This window comes from Neoarius graeffei, chromosome 24 (genome assembly GCF_027579695.1).
Source record: "Neoarius graeffei isolate fNeoGra1 chromosome 24, fNeoGra1.pri, whole genome shotgun sequence".
NCBI classification, from domain to species: Eukaryota; Metazoa; Chordata; class Actinopteri; order Siluriformes; family Ariidae; genus Neoarius; species Neoarius graeffei.
The window spans coordinates 47,137,037-47,156,094 of record NC_083592.1 but is presented as its reverse complement, the minus strand read 5'-3'; the positions used below and the strand labels follow the sequence as shown (position 1 = coordinate 47,156,094).

The 19,058-nt window shown below is 41.4% G+C and overlaps 1 protein-coding gene across 1 annotated transcript in view; it reads left to right on the top strand.

Moving 5' to 3' along the window:
- Positions 1–19,058, top strand: part of cacna1ba (calcium channel, voltage-dependent, N type, alpha 1B subunit, a) — a 380,512-nt gene that overhangs the window by 296,793 nt on the left and 64,661 nt on the right. Inside the window, exons 30-35 of the mRNA XM_060907396.1 lie at positions 6,356–6,520; positions 6,665–6,775; positions 6,872–6,955; positions 7,452–7,568; positions 10,238–10,303; positions 13,455–13,546. Of these exons, the coding sequence (XP_060763379.1) occupies positions 6,356–6,520; positions 6,665–6,775; positions 6,872–6,955; positions 7,452–7,568; positions 10,238–10,303; positions 13,455–13,546 (635 nt within the window). The remainder of the gene's footprint in view (positions 1–6,355; positions 6,521–6,664; positions 6,776–6,871; positions 6,956–7,451; positions 7,569–10,237; positions 10,304–13,454; positions 13,547–19,058) is intronic.

Sequence of the window (19,058 nt, the reverse complement as noted above, 5' to 3'; positions counted from 1 at the left end):
CATTTTAAACATTTGTGCTTTTTTAAAACCTCTTTTTTACACATTTTAAACATCTGTGCTTTTTAAAACATCCTTTTTTTTTTTTTTTTACACATTTTAAACATCTATGCTTTTTTTTTTTTAAACATCTTGTTTTACACATTTTAAACATCTCATAGCATCGTTAGCTAGCACCTCTTGGCAGACAACACACTGTGGCAGTGGAGCATCTTCAGATCCAGTCCATGAAAATCCAAACTTTAAATAATCGTGGTCATACTTCCTTCTTTTTTTTTTGCTTGGCCCAGACTCTGTCTCCTCACTCAGTGTAGCTTTAGGTACTAAAAATCGATCCATTTTGTCTCTGGTAAAGGCTAGCTGAAGTTTGCTAAATGTACGCAATAGTAACTTATTCTGGTTTATTTTTCCTCACGTTGCGCCCCCCCCGAAGAACTCTGGCGCCCCCTAGGGGAGGCGCGCCCCACACTTTGAAAAGCCCTGTGATATACCATGAAAAAAAGCTAGCCAATATTATTTAAATATCTCATAATAATAATAGTAATAGCCATAATCATCATCGTCATTGAATCCTTATTTTATTTAAAAGTTCTCCTTAAAGTTTTAACCTCTTCAGTCTTTATCATGACCACCCCATGAGTTAGGTATTTTATTATAAAATGTATAAATTAATGGAAAGTCTATTGATTTTTCAAGGTCACTAGCCAACCAGTGAACCTTTGGCTTCAACTCTTTCGAGTTCACAATACATTAACATGGGTGCAAGTATTAAATTTTCAAAAACCTGAAAAGTCTGACAAGGTCAGACGTGTATGGCGCAGCCATGCGGGGGGGGTGAGCCCCCCTTAGGGCTCGAAAAAAAATTAAATTACTCATTAAAATTGTTGTCTCTCATGCAATCTCATGCAAACATTTATAATATTAATAGTTATATGATTTGCATATTCACATCAAATATTTAATACATTTCATCAATTCATCTGAAATAACAATATTTCAAGTACACGGCTTGATATTTCAGAACATCTAGCAACTACTAATTTAAATGCTGAAACAACCATTTTTAATATGCTTTTACTGTGATACCTTTTTTTACAATATATACACAGCTTGAGTTAAAATAAGGGGCCACATGTCTTGATGTCCTCCGAAACGCCTGGATTTTAGCAAATAACAAGATTCAGCTTTTTCCATATACAAAAATATCTATATTTTATAATCCATTACTGACTACAAATTAGAAAAGATGATAAAAAAGCTAACAAACTTATTTCAAGACCTACCTTACTTTTATTTAATAATTGAAAGGTAATCAAATGTAAAAAAAAAAAACGTTTATAAAAGCAGATACTTGTGATGAATAATTTCAATTCTAGAAGAAAGCACATTGCATTTGCACATCACACAATATCAGATGACAATTTAAATCACCAATAAATGTTTTGAATTCACTTATTACTACATAGCACAAAAATCAGAAAAGTGATCAGTCTCATTGGCGTGACTTTTAAGTCGCTTCTTCCCGCTGGAGCCGTACTTGATAGTCTTTGAACAGCAGTCACAATATGCAACTCCCGGGACGTCCGGTTTTCTCAGCCGTATTCCCCATTTCTCACCGTTTTTGTCACACTCGCTTAACCATTCCCATCTCCATTTATTTCTAGACGTCTTTTCTAATTCTTTTGTATTGGAGCCTTCCGATAAAAACTTCATTTTGACATATTTTGATCAGCAACCAAAAGCAAAGCACATGGATCTGTCGCAAGGGAGGGAAGCGAAATAAAGCTTATTATAAAAGCTGAAGTTTCATTGGACGGCAGTTAACAGTGAGCCAATCAAAAGCACCGTTCTAACTTGCACCAAAAGAAACGGCGACTCATGGGAATAGCTGTGTTGATTTGGTCGAACAACGTGCTACGTGCGTGAAACATGATATCACACATGTATAACACCGTGAGGGGCGGCACGGTGGTGTAGTGGTTAGCGCTGTCGCCTCACAGCAAGAAGGTCCTGGGTTCGAGCCCAGTGGCCGACGAGGGCCTTTCTGTGCGGAGTTTGCATGTTCTCCCCGTGTCCGCGTGGGTTTCCTCCGGGTGCTCCGGTTTCCCCCACAGTCCAAAGACATGCAGGTTAGGTTAACTGGTGACTCTAAATTGAGCGTAGGTGTGAATGTGAGTGTGAATGGTTGTCTGTGTCTATGTGTCAGCCCTGTGATGACCTGGCGACTTGTCCAGGGTGTACCCCGCCTTTCGCCCGTAGTCAGCTGGGATAGGCTCCAGCTTGCCTGTGACCCTGTAGAACAGGATAAAGCGGCTAGAGATAATGAGATGAGATGAGAACACCGTGAAACAACGGGCTAGTCAGGACCACTCGTCGGTGAGCGGCGTATAAATTGAATGAGGTTTGTGGCGAAGACGAGATGAAAAGATTTGTCTCGTGCAGAGACTGTACCGCGGTAACCCGGTAATACGCTGAGAGTGAGACAGTGAGAGGGCCACCCCTATCCCCCCCCGAAAATCTCAACAGATTTACATGATTTGGAAAAATGACTTTTTCAGAACCGAAAAAACCGGAGCTTCCGGCACATGCCGGAAAACTTGCATCCATGCATTAAAATGATAAGATGTAGTAAATAAAGTGTTTCATTCTCTAAACTAGCTAATTGTAATAAATATAAATATTGTGGGCGGCACGGTGGTGTAGTGGTTAGCGCTGTCGCCTCACAGCAAGAAGGTCCTGGGTTCGAGCCCCGGGGCCGGCGAGGGCCTTTCTGTGTGGAGTTTGCATGTTCTCCCCGTGTCCGCGTGGGTTTCCTCCGGGTGCTCCGGTTTCCCCCACAGTCCAAAGACATGCAGGTTAGGTTAACTGGTGACTCTAAATTGACCGTAGGTGTGAATGTGAGTGTGAATGGTTGTCTGTGTCTATGTGTCAGCCCTGTGATGACCTGGCGACTTGTCCAGGGTGTACCCCGCCTTTCCCCCGTAGTCAGCTGGGATAGGCTCCAGCTTGCCTGCGACCCTGTAGAAGGATAAAGCGGCTACAGATAATGAGATGAGATGATAAATATTGTGATTAGCACTGAACAAAATAACAGTGATCACTGTAGTGCTGCGTTATGTACTATGCAATTCCCTAAGCATTAAATTAACCAACTAGTATTATTAGAATTAACCTTTTTTTTTTAATCAAAAAGCCAAATGTCATAATTTAAGCTAATGCCAAAACACTGATACTTGAGGAGCTGACATTTCCTACACTTAAATTCTTAAAGTCCCAGCTTATTATACAGTCCTTTTATATTATTCAGTATTGTTCAATCATACAGTAAATAGAAAAGCTAATTATGAGAGTGGGGAATGTAATTCTCTCCTCAGGTGACCCACGAGCAGACAGCTCCTGAGAGTTGAAGGTGTTAATCAGCGTCGTTAAAGCAGGAGCGAATATTTCTGCATCTAGTTTGAACATTTTTGTGCACACAGTTATCCACAGTGGAGCTGGAGAGCTGCAGTAATTTGTCACGCTCACTGGTGCATTGTGGTCTTTTGATGTGAAGTCAGTCATGCTATCAGATGCAGGTACAGGACTAAACCAAGGACAGGATTGATTCTGCAGCCTGGATCACAGACACAACACGTACTGTATTTGCTTAGTGCAGTAGAAGAAAAGCACAATGAGACGACTCTATCTCTTCTTCTTGGAGACTCGGTTGTACATGAAGAGTCGGCCTGCAGAGGCAGCAGTGTCACACCGTCCATGTCCTCCCCCTGCATATCTCGCCATCTGTAGCCAGGGCTTGATTTACAGTAAGGATGAATGCAGACTAGTTCACACAGTGGGATGTGATGGATGGCCAAAGGAATACATTTTCCAATAAAAGCACATCCCAGTTTCTTTTATTTTGCAGCATAATTTATAACCGCAATTTAACAACAAGAAAAACGTTTTTATATATTAAAGAACAATGAGATGATAATTCAGAACATTTATTTAATATTCATGGAAGGAGTCTCGGTTCGAAGTGCTTTATAACAAAGTTTCCCAGCTTAGGAAAGTCTTCAGGACAAAGGACATTATGCTTTCCTGTTTCTCTGTAAAATGACAGGCGGTGTTTTGAGAGAGAGAGAGAGAGAGAGAGAGAGAGAGAGAGTGTATCAGAGAGAGAGGTGGGGGAGAGGGGGAGAGAGAAAGAGAAAGAGAGAGGTGGATGGGAGAGAGTATCAGAGAGAGAGAAGTAGAGAGAGAGGTGGGTGGGAGAGAGAGAGGTGGGTGGGAGAGAGTGTATCAGAGAGAGAGAGGTGGGTGAGAGAGAGAGAGAGGTGGGTGAGAGAGAGAGAGAGAGAGAGAGAGAGAGAGGTGGGTGAGAGAGAGAGGTGGGTGGGAGATAGGTGGGAGAGAGAATGAGGTGGGGAGAGAGTATCAGAGAGAGAGAGGTGGGGAGAGAGAGAGAGGTGGGTGGGAGAGAGTGTATCAGAGAGAGAAAGAGAGAGGTGGGTGGGAGAGAGAGAGAGGTGGGTGGGAGAGAGTGTATCAGAGAGAGAAAGAGAGAGGTGGGTGGGAGAGAGAGAGAGAGAGAGATGGGAGAGAGAGAGAGAGGTGGGTGGGTGGGAGAGAGGGAGGGAGAGAGAGTATCAGAAAGAGAGAGAGAGAGAGAATTATTACTGCAGCTCTCTGATTCTCTCTCTCTCTCCCACCTCTCTCTCTCTCTCTCTCTCTCTCTCTCTCTCTCTCTCTCTCTGATACTCTCTCCCACCTCTATCTCTCTACTCACTCTCTCTCTCTCTCTGATTCTCACTCTCTCTGATACTTTCTCTCTCCCACCTCTCTCTCTCTCTGTTTCTCTCTCTCTGATACTCAGAGAGAGAGAGAGAGAGAGAGGTTGGTGAGTAACTGTTTATTGCAGCTATAATGTTCCAAAGCACTACATATAACTATAAACTGCTAAAATCCACGATGTGTCATTCATTAATATGTAAATGATACTGTGTTGTTCTATGAAAATAATGAACTTTGAGGGGGCTTGTGCGTCATGCCGCATCTAATTATTAATTTTACTGTTTCTAATTACTAATTTTAACCCTTTTTAATTTGCTTTCATACCTTAAAGTAATTGCTTATTCTTCAGTTATCAGTTTATCTTGTAGCATATTATTTGGTTACTATTATAAATAATGTCATAATTACAGTAACACTTAAGTCTGAATCCTGGTAGTTAATATACTATGGGTTTTTGTGCATCGCTAGTAGGCATGTAACGATATACTCTTATCGTGTAATGATAAATCGTGATTCAAATTAATGAAGATGAATCGTACTTATTATCAAGCTGCGTAATCTTTTTTTTTTTTTTTCCAAACTGTAATTGCATTGTCTAGATAGCAGAGGGCTGTATTAGCGCTGTGTTACTTCTGCCTACAGTGAAGTCATGTATGTTCCCAATATTGGGAACATACATGACACATGAATACACAGGAATACGCATGACTTCACCGTAGGCAGAAGTAATACAGCGCTAATACGGCTCCAGCTTGCACGTGACCCTGCACAGGATATGCGACCACAGATAATGGATGGAGCTCTCTTTTTACAGACTGCTGAAAGCTAAAGAAAAGAGATGTAGGGAATATGCTCATAAAAGTTTATTAAGAAAATTTGTTATTAACTTTTAATAAAATGAATACAAATATAAATAAAAAATATCAATTTTCGTTCACAGGCTGTTATATTTTATGTAAATAATTATTGTTGTTTATTAAGAAAATTAAACAAAAGGTTTTTAGTTAAATTTAACAAAAGGAATAACTTGATAAAGAATAGGAAAATAAATGTTGAATGTTTTCGGTAATAAAATTTTCTGCATTTAATGTTTTTTTTTTTTTCAAAAACCAAATTGTGGGAAAATCAAATCGTGAACCCAATATTGCAAATTAATTCTAATTGAATTTTGAGTAAATCATTACATGACTAATAGCTAGTTCTGCATCAAAGCTAATAACATATTCTTTATCGTTTGAATAAAACAATCATCTTCATTTTTTTTTTTTATAAAGCCAAAATTATTAACTTAATAGATTAACGAGAGCAGGTAAGGGCTCATTTCTGGGTCAGAAAAACTAAACACAGAAGACTGAAATGAAAAAACTCGGCAGATACGTTGCATGGCAATATTGTGAATAATGCTTCTTTTAGAGTATCTTTGAAATGTCATGAATATTACAGGTTTAGAAACACTTTAATAAATTACATACTGCACCTTTAAGAGAGCAAAGTTCTAAGTGTCCTTTTATGAAATTCCGCATTAGAATTCACAGCTTTAAGTGAAAACTGAAGGATGATGGTCACTAATGGCTCCTTTTTTCAGAGAGCCTGTATCGACTTTGCCATCAACGCCAAACCGCTGACACGCTACATGCCCCAGAACCAGCAGTCTTTTCAGTACCGGATGTGGAAGTTTGTCGTTTCTCCACCTTTCGAGTACTCAATCATGATCATGATCGCCCTCAACACCGTGGTCCTCATGATGAAGGTTTGCGGTTCTTGTTTTCTTCTCACTTTTCTTGTACTTTTCATAGGACAAGTCCGAAGGCGCGTGGTGATTGATTCGGTTTTATGGAAACAAGGTTTTCTTGAGACAGTTGCTTTTGTTTTTCTGCTTTTTCTGACCCGATAGTACTACGATGCTCCAGGTGCCTATGAAGCAATGCTGAAGTATCTCAACATCGTCTTTACAGCCCTTTTTTCACTGGAGTGTGTTCTGAAGATCATTGCTTTCGGGCCTTTGGTAAGCTGTGATTTCCCAAAATCTAGAATGAGAGTGATGAATAGCCAAAGTCTTAGGGTTGTGAGTGAGTGATGAAGTTAAACCTTGTCTTTACAGAACTACCTGAAGGATGCGTGGAATGTGTTCGATTTCGTGACAGTGCTGGGGAGCATTACAGATATCCTGGTCACTGAGATTAATGTAGGTGAACCGTCAGGATTGAGGAGAAAGATAGGTGAAAGAGAAAGGGATGGAACGAAAGTGCTGAAATAAAGAGTAGTACTGTACTGTGTGTTTTAATCTCCATGCCACTGTGTTGAAGTGTTACTAATGTTAATGTTTGTATTGTAACTTTCTCTGTTTGTGACGGCTGTTCATGTTTCCCTGTTTTTCTCTGACTTTCTTGCCTCGTTTATCACCTCCCTCTCTTTCTTGTCCATTGTCTTCACTCCATCTTGGCTACCATGATAAATGAACCCCATTTATAGACCACGGTGAGTGGCACGTCTTCTCGTCTTTATGATTACCTGTTTCGCTGATGGTTAATGTGTCAGGGTATGTCGGCACTCACTGAGCCCTAACGTTTTGCAAAAGAGTCTACGAGCCATTTGGGTTGATTAATACCTCTAGACAGGCATATGCTAAATGAGTAAATGAAGGAAGGGACGATGAAACGAAGGCATGTGTAAACCCGCAGGATCGTCTGCTAAACCTGAGCTTCCTGAGGCTCTTCCGAGCTGCCCGTCTCATCAAGCTCCTCCGGCAGGGTTACACCATCCGCATCCTGCTTTGGACGTTTGTGCAGTCCTTCAAGGTGAGTGATCATCCTGCGCCTTAATGGAAGTGGCAGCGGCGAGTGGTGTAAATGGAATAGCAGGGTACAATCGTATGTAGAATGTACACAGAGAGAGTGGTGCGAACAACAAAAAACATCCAGTCAACTCAAATAAACACTCATTGCAACTGTGATAAGAAGGAAAGCGTCTCGGAATACTTGTCTGGGCTTATTTCAGTCTTCATCTCTCCAGTTTCTGTGAGCCTATACTCATTGTGGCCTCAGGTTCCCATTCTTAGCTGACAGGAGTGGAACTTGTAGTCTGACTGCCTTCAGGTTAGATGTGTTGTGTTTTGATGCGTCTTATGCTTTTCTGTTCAACATGATTGGAAAGAGTGTTTATTTGAGATACAGTAGACTTTCTAGCAGCTCGAACCAGTCTGGCTATTCTCCTCAATAAAGGATTTCCACCCACAGAACTGCTGCTCAGAAGATGTTTTTTGTTTTTCGCACCATTCTGTGGCCAGCAGATTCTGAAAGACGACCAAAGTCACGAAGATCACATTCCCCCCCCCCCCCCCACTCTGCTATGAACATTTAAAGGAGAACTGAAGGCAATTTTTTATTATCAAAATTCTATTTATCTCATTTTATTAAATATCGGAATGCAATTTTGATCGCTATTTTGTCGCTGCTATAGCAAGTTATGAGTGTTTGAAATATGCTCTGTAATATATCAGTCCATATGTCAAAGCAACGGCCGTAAACGAGATTCGTCGAGACCTGTGCGAGACATCGTAGGACGGAAGTAAAACGTACAGCGGAAATCAAAGTGACCGACATCCGCCAACGTTGTCAAAAGACGCGCGCGCCCTCTTTCGAATGCTGACGTAATCAAGCCGGAAGTTTTGTTTGTTTTGATGGCAATCAGGAAAGTTTGAAAAAAGTAGGCAGTAATCGTCATTTAAACTCGTTTTTGTGCAATATTTCGTCTGGAAAACAGTTTTCAAAATGGCGGCACTGACACCCAGCTGACACTTGACGTTTCGAAGTCTCGCACAAGTCTCGTGAAGATCGCGCGGATAAGCGACGCCTGCCGTGGACCAAACGAACTAAATTCAACACGGCTAAAAACCGAATAGGCCGATAAGTATAATATTTAATTGCAATTCGTTGCCAATACGAGTCACGATATAAGGTTACTAAAACCGAAAACGTAATTGAATAACACGCTAATTAAGAAATAAAGCAAGTTTAAAAATGACTTCAGTTCTCCCTTAACCGAAGCTCATGGCCTGTGTCTGCATGATTCTATATATTGTGCTGATTGGATAATTGCATGAATGAGCAGGTGTACAGGTGTTCCAATGACTGGTGAGTGTATATTCAGGACCTTTTAAACCTAAGTGGCAAAGTCATGTCAAAGTCCCGACCATGCCAGGATCTGGTCTTCCCAGGCAGTCTCCTATCCCAGGACTAACCAGCTCTTGAGGCACATGGGCGCAGCACCAATCTCTGTTTCAGGAGCCCTTGGCCTTTCGCCTATTATATAGCTAGGGTTACAGTGGGGGGGGCGTGTCCTCTGGTAACCATGAGAGTTTGACTCCCCACTCGCATCTGTATTGCAGCGTGCTTCGACAGATGGCAGTAGGTACCATTTTTACGATGGTCTTTGGTATGACCCGACCGTGAGCAGAACTCACAACCTCCTGGTCGAGAGGCAGACACGCGGTCAAACCTAAGTGTAACAAGGTTAAATAAGTCTTGATAAAGCAAAAGAGCATATGAACTGCTGTATTATTTACTCTGATTTGTACCAGTGTCCTCCTGGTGAAGTCTGTCCACTCGCCGATTGTCTTGACCTCTGCTAACTTTGTTGGAGGAGGTTATGCTTTCACCTCCATTGTTTGTTTGCCTGTTCTCAGTGTAACTCAAAAAGTAGTAAACAGATTTTTATGAAATTTTGAGGAAAGGTGGGACATGGACCAAGGAACAATTTATTAGATTCTGATGCTAATCTGAATATATTCCAGTTTTTTGGGTTTTTTTTTGCCTGTTCCGAATGTAACTCAAAAAGTAGTGAACGGATTTGGATGAGATTTGGTGTACAGCTTTAGTATTGTTCTAGGTTCAAGTGATTTGATTTTGATGTTGATAATATGTAACTTGGCAGAGGGATGACCGTGAGTTGGCCTAGTGGTTAGCGTGTCCGCCTCTCAATCAGGAGATCACGAGTTCTACTTGCGGTCGGGTCATACCAAAGACCATCATAAAAATGGTACCTACTACCATCTGGCAAGGCACGCTGCAATACAGATATGAGTGGGGAGTCAAACTCTCGTGGTTACCAGAGGACTAGCCCCCCCACTGTATAGGCCTAGTTGGATACCCATGCGCCTCAAAGAGCTGGTTAGTACTGGGACAGGTGACTGCCTGGGAAGACCAGATTCTGGCATAAGAGGGACTTTGGCAGAGGTATACACTCTACCGAGTGCACTTCTAGTTTAACATATTAGAACAAGGACATTAATATAATCCTGTGATTTTCCTTGAAGTACTGTTAGATCTGCTGTTATAGAAGAATAATCAGCATTTTCTCAACCATCAGATTTGAGATTTCAACAGCGCTGTGATATAAATCTGTGATCAATTTATACACGTATGCCATATTTAACTAACTAACTAACTACATTTTTTTTTCTTTCCAGGCTCTGCCTTATGTCTGCCTTCTGATCGCTATGCTGTTCTTCATTTATGCCATTATAGGAATGCAGGTCAGTGAACACATACAGGAATTATGGACAGTGTACAGTGGATATAAAAAGTCTACACACCCTGTTAAAATGATAATTTATTCTGATGTAAAAAATAAGACCACAAGAAATAATTTCAAAACTTTTCCCCCTTTTAATATGACCTATAACTTGTACAATTCAGTTGAAAAACAAACAAATCTATTAGGGGGAAAACCATTAAAAAAAAAAAACGTACAATAAGCTGGTTGCGTAAGTGCACACACCCTTAAAATAATACTTTGTTGAAGCACCTTTTGATTTAATTACAGCATTCAGTCTTTTTGGGTCGGAGTCTATCAGCCTGCCACATCTAGACTTGGCAATATTTGCCCACTCTTCCTTGCAAAAGTGCTCCAAATCTGTCAGATTGCGAGGGCGTCTCTTGTGCACAGCCCTCTTCAGGTCACCCTACAGATTTTCAATTGGATTTAGGTCTGGGCTCTGGCTGGGCCGTTCCAAAACTTTAATTTTCTTCTGGTGAAGCCATTCTTCTGTTGATTTCGATGTATATTTGGGGTCATTGTCATGCTGAAAGATGAAACTCCTCTTCATCTTCAGCTTTCTAGCCGACACCTGAAGAGGCTTTGGGCCAAAATTGACTGGTATTTAGAATGGTTCATGATTCCCTCCACCTTGACTAAAGCCCTTGTTCGAGCTGGAAAAAACAACAACCCCAAACCATGATGCTGCCACCACCATGCTTCACCGTGGGTATGGTGTTCTTTTGGTGATGCGCAGTGTTGTTTTTGCGCCAAACATACCTTGTGGAATTGTGGCCAAAAAGTTCAACCTTGGTTTCATCAGATCATAACACATTTTCCCACATGCTTTTGGGAGAGTTGATGCTTTTTTTTTTTTTGCAAAATTTATCCGGGCCTGAATGTTTTTCTTTGTAAGAAAAGGCTTCTGTCTTGCGACCCTGCCTCATAGTCCAGACATATGGAGAATATGGGAGATTGTTGTCACATGTAGTAAACAACCAGTACTTGCCAGAAATTCGTGCAGCTCCTTCAGTGTTGCTGTAGGCCTCTCGGCAGCCTCCCTGACCAGTTTTCATCTTGTCTTTTCATCAATTTTGGAGGGACGTCCAGTTCTCAGTAATGTCACTGTTGTCCCATATTTTCTCCACTTCTTGATGACTGTCTTCACTGTGCTCCATGGTATATCTAATGCCGTGGAAATGTTTTTGTCCCCTTCTCCTGACTGATACCTTTCAACAATGAGATCCCTCTGATGCTTTGTAAGCTCTCTGTGAACCCTGGCTTTTGCTGGAGGATGCAACTGAGTAAATGTCTGAACTTTATTTGGGGTTAATCAGAGTCATTTTAATTGATGGCGGGTGTGAACCCAAAAAGACTGAATGCTGTAATTAAACCAAAAGGTGCTTCAACAAAGTATTAGTTTAAGGGTGTGCACACTTGTGCAACAAGCTTATTGTACTTTTTAAAAAATTTTTATGTTTTCCCCTTTTGTTTTTCAATTGAATTGTACAGGTTATGGGTCACATTAAAGGTGGGAAAAGTTTTGAAATTATTTATCGTGGTCTCATAGGTTTTTCTGATGTGAAAAAAAAATCATTTTAACGGGGTGTGCAGCACACTTTTTATATCCACTGTTTATAAATTTCATGGAAAAATTATTTATATGCATATCTCGATTATTTACGTTTTTACTTAGTGTCATGATGTACCAGGTTTGACTGTCTAAATATCACTTACACTACCGTTCAAAAGTTTGGGGTCACTTTGAAATGTCGTTATTTTTGAAAGAAAAGCACTGTTCTTTTCAATGAAGATCACTTTAAACTAATCAGAAATCCACTCTATACATTGCTAATGTGGTAAATGACTATTCTAGCTGCAAATGTCTGGTTTTTGGTGCAATATCTCCATAGGTGTATAGAGGCCCATTTCCAGCAACTCTCACTCCAGTGTTCTAATGGTACAATGTGTTTGCTCATTGCCTCAGAAGGCTAATGGATGATTAGAAAACCCTTGTACAATCATGTTAGCACAGCTGAAAACAGTTGAGCTCTTTAGAGAAGCTATAAAACTGACCTTCCTTTGAGCAGATTGAGTTTCTGGAGCATCACATTTGTGGGGTCGATTAAATGCTCAAAATGGCCAGAAAAATGTCTTGACTATATTTTCTATTCAATTTACAACTTATGGTGGTAAATAAAAGTGGGACTTTTCATGGAAAACACAAAATTGTCTGGGTGACCCCAAACTTTTGAACGGTAGTGTACATTAAATAGTAAATGAATTGCTGATGAGTAAAAAAAGATAAAACGGTTTTGTTATGCCTGAAAAAAAAAAAATCTTCCAATGTCCAACGTTTTTAACACTCGGGTCTAAAATATGTAAAGTTGAAGACCAAAATTATGGAAGTATAATTTCTGAACATACAAAATAAACAGTTTAGAGTAGCCAGTAACTCTATCTATCTATCTATCTATCTATCTATCTATCTATCTATCTGTCTGTCTGTCTGTCTGTCTGTCTGTCTGTCTGTCTGTCTGTCTGTCTGTCAATTAATTAAAATATAATTTCTGAACATACAGAAGGAACACTGCTTAGAGTAGCTAGTAACTCTGTCTGTCTGTCTGTCTCTATCTATCTGTCTGTCTGTCTGTCTGTCTGTCTGTCTGTCTGTCTGTCTGTCTGTCAATTAATTAAAATATAATTTCTGAACATACAGAAGGAACACTGCTTAGAGTAGCTAGTAACTCTGTCTGTCTGTCTGTCTGTCTGTCTGTCTGTCAATTAATTAAAATATAATTTCTGAACATACAGAAGGAACACTGCTTAGAGTAGCTAGTAACTATCTATCTATCTATCTATCTATCTATCTATCTATCTATCTATCTATCTATCTATCTATCTATCTATCTATCTATCTATCTATCTATAATTTTATATAGTCTAGTGAGCTACGGACATTTTATGTTATTCACAGTTATGCTGTCAAATGACTTGGTGGTGATTTACATCTTATATTTCCCTAAAAGATAAAAAAAAAAAAAGAGCCTTAAATTTACTAGAAGTCTGGAAATGATGTATAAAAAGCAATATATCAACAAGTCCCAGTTTATGTTTAGCGATATCGGTTGTTTGTTTATCTGCCACAGGTCTTTGGAAACATCAAGCTGAACGACGACACGGCCATCAACCACCACAACAACTTCCGCACGTTCCTGCAGGCTCTCATGCTGCTCTTCAGGTGAGGAGCTGCTTTTGCTCCACCTCAGCACATTCCTCCAGAAAGAAAGTAGCCAAGCTTTTATTACAACAGCAAATTATTACATAATTTTAATCTGCTTCAGTTGTATCCTGTGGTCCTTTAAGCATCACAGGAGGCATACATTGAAATGAAAAAGATTTCATCTCTCCCACTACATTCCTGACTCCTGCTGTCTGAACTACTGATAAATGAACCACAAACTTATAATCTTCATGTTCTACCAGCATCCTGTCCTCCGGGGAGTCCTTTTTTTTTATACTAGACAAAATATTAGCAATGGAAACTTTTTTTTTTTTAATCCTTGAATTGCAAGTGACGTCAAAGCAAAATAGAAACCCGGATGTCGGCCATGTTGGTGGAGATACAAATGCGGGGTCAAGCGACATTCCAAACAAAACGTAGTCATGCGTGCGCAACTCTGTTTTTCCACTGCTTTAAGCGTTCTTTTAGCTCTGCCATACATCTTTGTGCTGTATATGGTTGTGGTCACAACAGTACTCGTGACCGTGGCACGTTCCGATTTTTTTAGAATTCCGTCTGTGATTTGGAAAGAGGGCGAGGAAACTCTGAAGCTGAGTACGGAGAGGAGACAAGGGGATCAGGACACTTCGTCCAGTGACCATTTCGTCAAATTGTTAAAACATTCTGTCCAAAGCCTTTTTCAGATGCATTTTATATTTCAGGTATTCTGGTGTTTGCAAATGAAAGCCCCGCGAGAGCGCTGCTCTGTGCCTAAAGATTTAACATGATCCAGCCGGCTTTAAAAATGAATAACTCGGCCAGTGGAGTTCGCAGCGAAGCCAACTTTGACAGACACCTCCCTCTAGCCCTCCCCCTTGGAAAGAGCACGGTCTCGGGTCGGTAGGACCGTGCCTCGGCCCGGGATTGGCGAACGAAGCCCCCACAAGAGCGCTGCTCAGTGCCTAAAGATTTAATATGATCCATACTATGGCACTCGTTTGCTTTACAAAAATGTGTTTTGCTTCAATCAAATTCCATTGAGAATTCCTCCTTTTTTCAAACAAACAAATACCTGAAATATAAAATAACTGATAGTTTGTATGAAAAAGGCTTTGGACGAAATGGTCATGGAACAAAATGACCTGTATTCGTACTCGACGGTCAGTAGAAGTGTCTTATCTACAGAAAAGCCTGACTTTTTTTTAAATAATATGGGTCAAAACCACACATACACTACCGTTCAAAAGTTTGGGGTCACTTTGAAATGTCCTTATTTTTGAAAGAAAAGCACTGTTCTTTTCAATGAAGATCACTTTAAACTAATCAGAAATGCACTCTATACATTGCTAATGTGGTAAATGACTATTCTAGCTGCAAATGTCTGGTTTTTGGTGCAATATCTCCATAGGTGTATAGAGGCCCATTTCCAGCAACTCTCACTCCAGTGTTCTAATGGTACAATGTGTTTGCTCATTGCCTCAGAAGGCTAATGGATGATTAGAAAACCCTTGTACAATCATGTTAGCACAGCTGAAAACAGTTTAGCTCTTTAGAGAAGCTATAAAACTGACCTTCCTTTGAGCAGATTGAGTTTCTGGAGCATCGCATTTGTGGGGTCGATTAAATGCTCAAAATGGCCAGAAAAATGTCTTGACTATATTTTCTATTCATTTTACAACTTACGGTGGTAAATAAAAGTGTGACTTTTCATGGAAAACACAAAATTGTCTGGGTGACCCCAAACTTTTGAACGGTAGTTTACAGACACACTTTCAGCGGCTGCCACCCTAGTTGCTTTGTATATCCACCGTCATGGCGGATGCTCATGACGTAGCACATTTTGATCACGTGGTTGCAAGCCATCTATCGAGAAATGCAGAGATGGTGATGATGAGGGCTGCTCTTTTGCGTTTTATTTTTCCCTCTTTCTGTCTCTGTGGAGGTTCTTGGGGAGCTGTTAATTGGCCGTGCAGACAGGGAGTTGTCTGTCTGTGTTTTCCCAGTGTAAGGCTCGCTGTGCCCTCTGATTAGAACATTTCTACTGTTCCACATAAAAGAAGTGTGTATATGTGCGTACCTCTGTTTTTTTCCCTTTACTCGTCTCACAGGCAACTACATGCCCTTTCTTGAAGTATGCTGTCTTAAAAACTCGACCATATCTGGTTTTAGTTTTTTTGCTTGTCTTGCTTTTGCACTCTGTAAGACGAAAACACAGGCTGAAGTGCCACCTGGTGGATCAGAGTCACTGATCCAAATAAACACATCTAGAATTTCTGACTTACTGTTAGAAAAACATATGTATTAGTTAAAAAAGTAGGTGTTTTTTTTTCTCTCTCATTATACAAAAACATGGAGATATTGTAAGTGGATTGGCTATGCTAATTCTCCCCTCAGTAAAGGTAAAAAAGAAAAAGGGGGACTTTTTTCTTGTCTCTAGGTACTACCTTGAAGCCTACACATTTTATAGCTTGAGTATGTATCATTTACCAAGAAAGGTGCGTTGTACAAGTAGTCTTGTAGTCTTTCTCATGTAAAGATTTACACTCACTACGTTTACATGCACAGAATATTCCATTTTTTTCCCTCTTTATTTGGAAAAAAACAATATTCTTACATAGCCTTTTACATGGGGGCGTCACAGTGGTGTACTGGGTAGCGCTGTCGCCTCACAGCAAGAAGGTCCGGGTTCGAGCCCCGTGGCCGGCGAGGGCCTTTCTGTGCGGAGTTTGCATGTTCTCCCCGTGTCCGCGTGGGTTTCCTCCGGGTGCTCCGGTTTCCCCCACAGTCCAAAGACATGCAGGTTAGGTTAACTGGTGACTCTAAATTGACCGTAGGTGTGAATGTGAGTGTGAATGGTTGTCTGTGTCTATGTGTCAGCCCTGTGATGACCTGGCGACTTGTCCAGGGTGTACCCCGCCTTTCGCCCGTAGTCAGCTGGGATAGGCTCCAGCTTGCCTGCGACCCTGTAGAACAGGATAAAGCGGCTAGAGATAATGAGATGAGATGAGCTTTTTACATGGCTAATGAAAATAAATATTCCACTAACATTCCTATTTATGTGCAGCCGTGTATGCTCCAATAACCCTAACCCATGACTACATCATCGCTTGTTTACTACAATGCATTATGGGCGAAACCTGGGGTCAGCTCCGCTATATTCTTTACTTTCGCCTTTGTTAAACACTGCATTGTTCTGTCTAACCGGTTGTAACCATGCCTGAATTGAATTGGTGCGTGCCTAACTGTGTCTTTACAACAAAGAGAACACCTAATTTGAGCTTTTATCAGCTGCCAATTGAGGAGAAGAGAAGAAAGAAATGGATAAGTTTAATCCGCAACGAAAACCTTCAAACTGAATTGAAATGGACAAGTGTTTGTAGTTTACATTTCTCTGGTGGGAAAAAGACGTACTTTAACTGTGACCCAATATTTCCATGGTCTATGGAATGGCCTTCGGTTATAGAAGACTATAACAATCGACACTGTTAATCATCTGAAACTAGCGACATTCCAGAGCCTGTAAAACGCAGAAGCATTCTTCGGCCTTTGCCTTTCAACGTACCAAAGCACTCGGCAGCCGAACGAGCCTATCGGACTGATAAAACTCCCAAACCGCGAAGGGTTCTCGTCTCGTCTTCATCCGCTTTATCTGGGGCCAGGTCGCGGAGGCAACAGTCTGAACATGGAAGCCCAAACTTCCCTTTCCCCAGACACCTCGGCCAGCTCCTCGGGAAGAACACTGAGGCGGTCCCAGGCCAGCCGAGAGACATAGTCCCTCCAGCTTGTCCTGGGTCTTCCCCGGGGCCTCCTCCCGGGGGGACATGCCTGGAACACCTCCCCAGGGAGGCATCCAGGAGGCATCCGAAAGAGATGCCTGAGCCACCTCAGCTGATTCCTCTCGATGTGGAGGAGCAGCGGCTCTACTCCGAGCTCCTCCCGAGTGACTGTGCTTCTCACCCTATCTCTAAGGGAGCGCCCAGCCACCCTGCGAAGGAAACTCATTTCGGCCGCTTGTATCCGCGATCTTGTTCTTTCGGTCATTACCCAAAGCTCATGACCATAGGTGAGAGTTGGAATGTAGATCGACCGGTAAATCGAGAGCTTCGCCTTTTGGCTCAGCTCCTTCTTCACCACGACGGACTGGTAAAGCAATCGCATCACTGTGGAGGCTGCACCAATCCGCCTGTCAATCTCACGCTCTATCCTTCCCTCACTCGTGAACAAGATCCCGAGATACTTAAACTCCTCCACTTGAGGCAGGACTTCTCCACCAACCTGGAGAGGGCAAGCCACCCTTTTCCGGTCGAGAACCATGGCCTCGGACTTGGAGGTGCTGATTCTCATCCCAGCCGCTTCACACTCGACTGCAAACCGCCCCAGTGCATGCTGAAGGTCCTGGTTTGAAGACGCTAACAGGACAACATCATCCGCAAAAAGCAGAGATGAAATCCTGTGGTTCCCAAACAGGATTCCTTCCGGCCCCTGGCTGCGCCTAGAAATTCTGTCCATAAAAATTATGAACAGAACCGGTGACAAAGGGCAGCCCTGCCGGAGTCCAACATGCACTGGGAACAGGTCTGACTTACTGCCGGCAATGCAAATCAGACTCCTGCTCCGTTCGTACAGGGACCGGACAGCCCTTAGCAAAGAGCCCCGAACCCAAGTTCTCTTTCGGGTATACGTAATCAGAGGTGGAAAGTAATGAATTACATTTACTCACGTTACTGTAATTAAGTAAATTTTTTGTGTAATTTGTAATTTTTTAAGTAGTTTTTGAAATGGGTAATTTTACTTTTACTCAAGTACATTTTGAACCAAGTATTTTACTTCACTACATTCGAAAACCGCCCGTTACTGAGTAAAAAAATTAAATGCAGGGAAAAAAAAACAATTGGCCTAAACTGAAAGGAAACTGGCGCAGGCGCGCGCATGGAATATCCATATTAGCCTACATGTATCGTTGGATGATGGCTGGTGCCGAGGTATCCGAGCAAGAGATAGAGGAGGTCATGGAGGAGGTTGAGGATTGCCAAGTAGAGAATTCCCGTGGAACAGGTGCGCCGGACAGCGAGGGAAATCCTTGGCCGTATCTCAGCCAGTACTTTGCATTCAAACGCAAACGAGGCAATAACATAATAATGCAATGCAAAATGTGCCTGCCCTGCCGTACAGAGCTATCAGTCTACAAAACTTCCACATCAAATCTGCGGAAGCATGTGGTGGTAAGTAGATATGTGCATTTACCTGTGTATCCTAAACGTTATATTTATTGTTTGGTTAAAACCTTCCACTGTTAAGTAAAATGTGCCTTCATTATCAATTCTTTTGGTCGCCTAGCATCCATACTGATCACTAACGTTTCAAGTGAAGTAGCCTATCACCTCACGTTTACAAATTTGTTTTATCAGAACGACAGTCAGAAATAATACGAGTGCATGGTTTTAGTTGCAATTGGTCTCTTATGAAAAAATCCTAATTCATGTATAGACTAGCTCATGGGTTGTTAGCTGTAGCCTAGACTAGAGCTTTG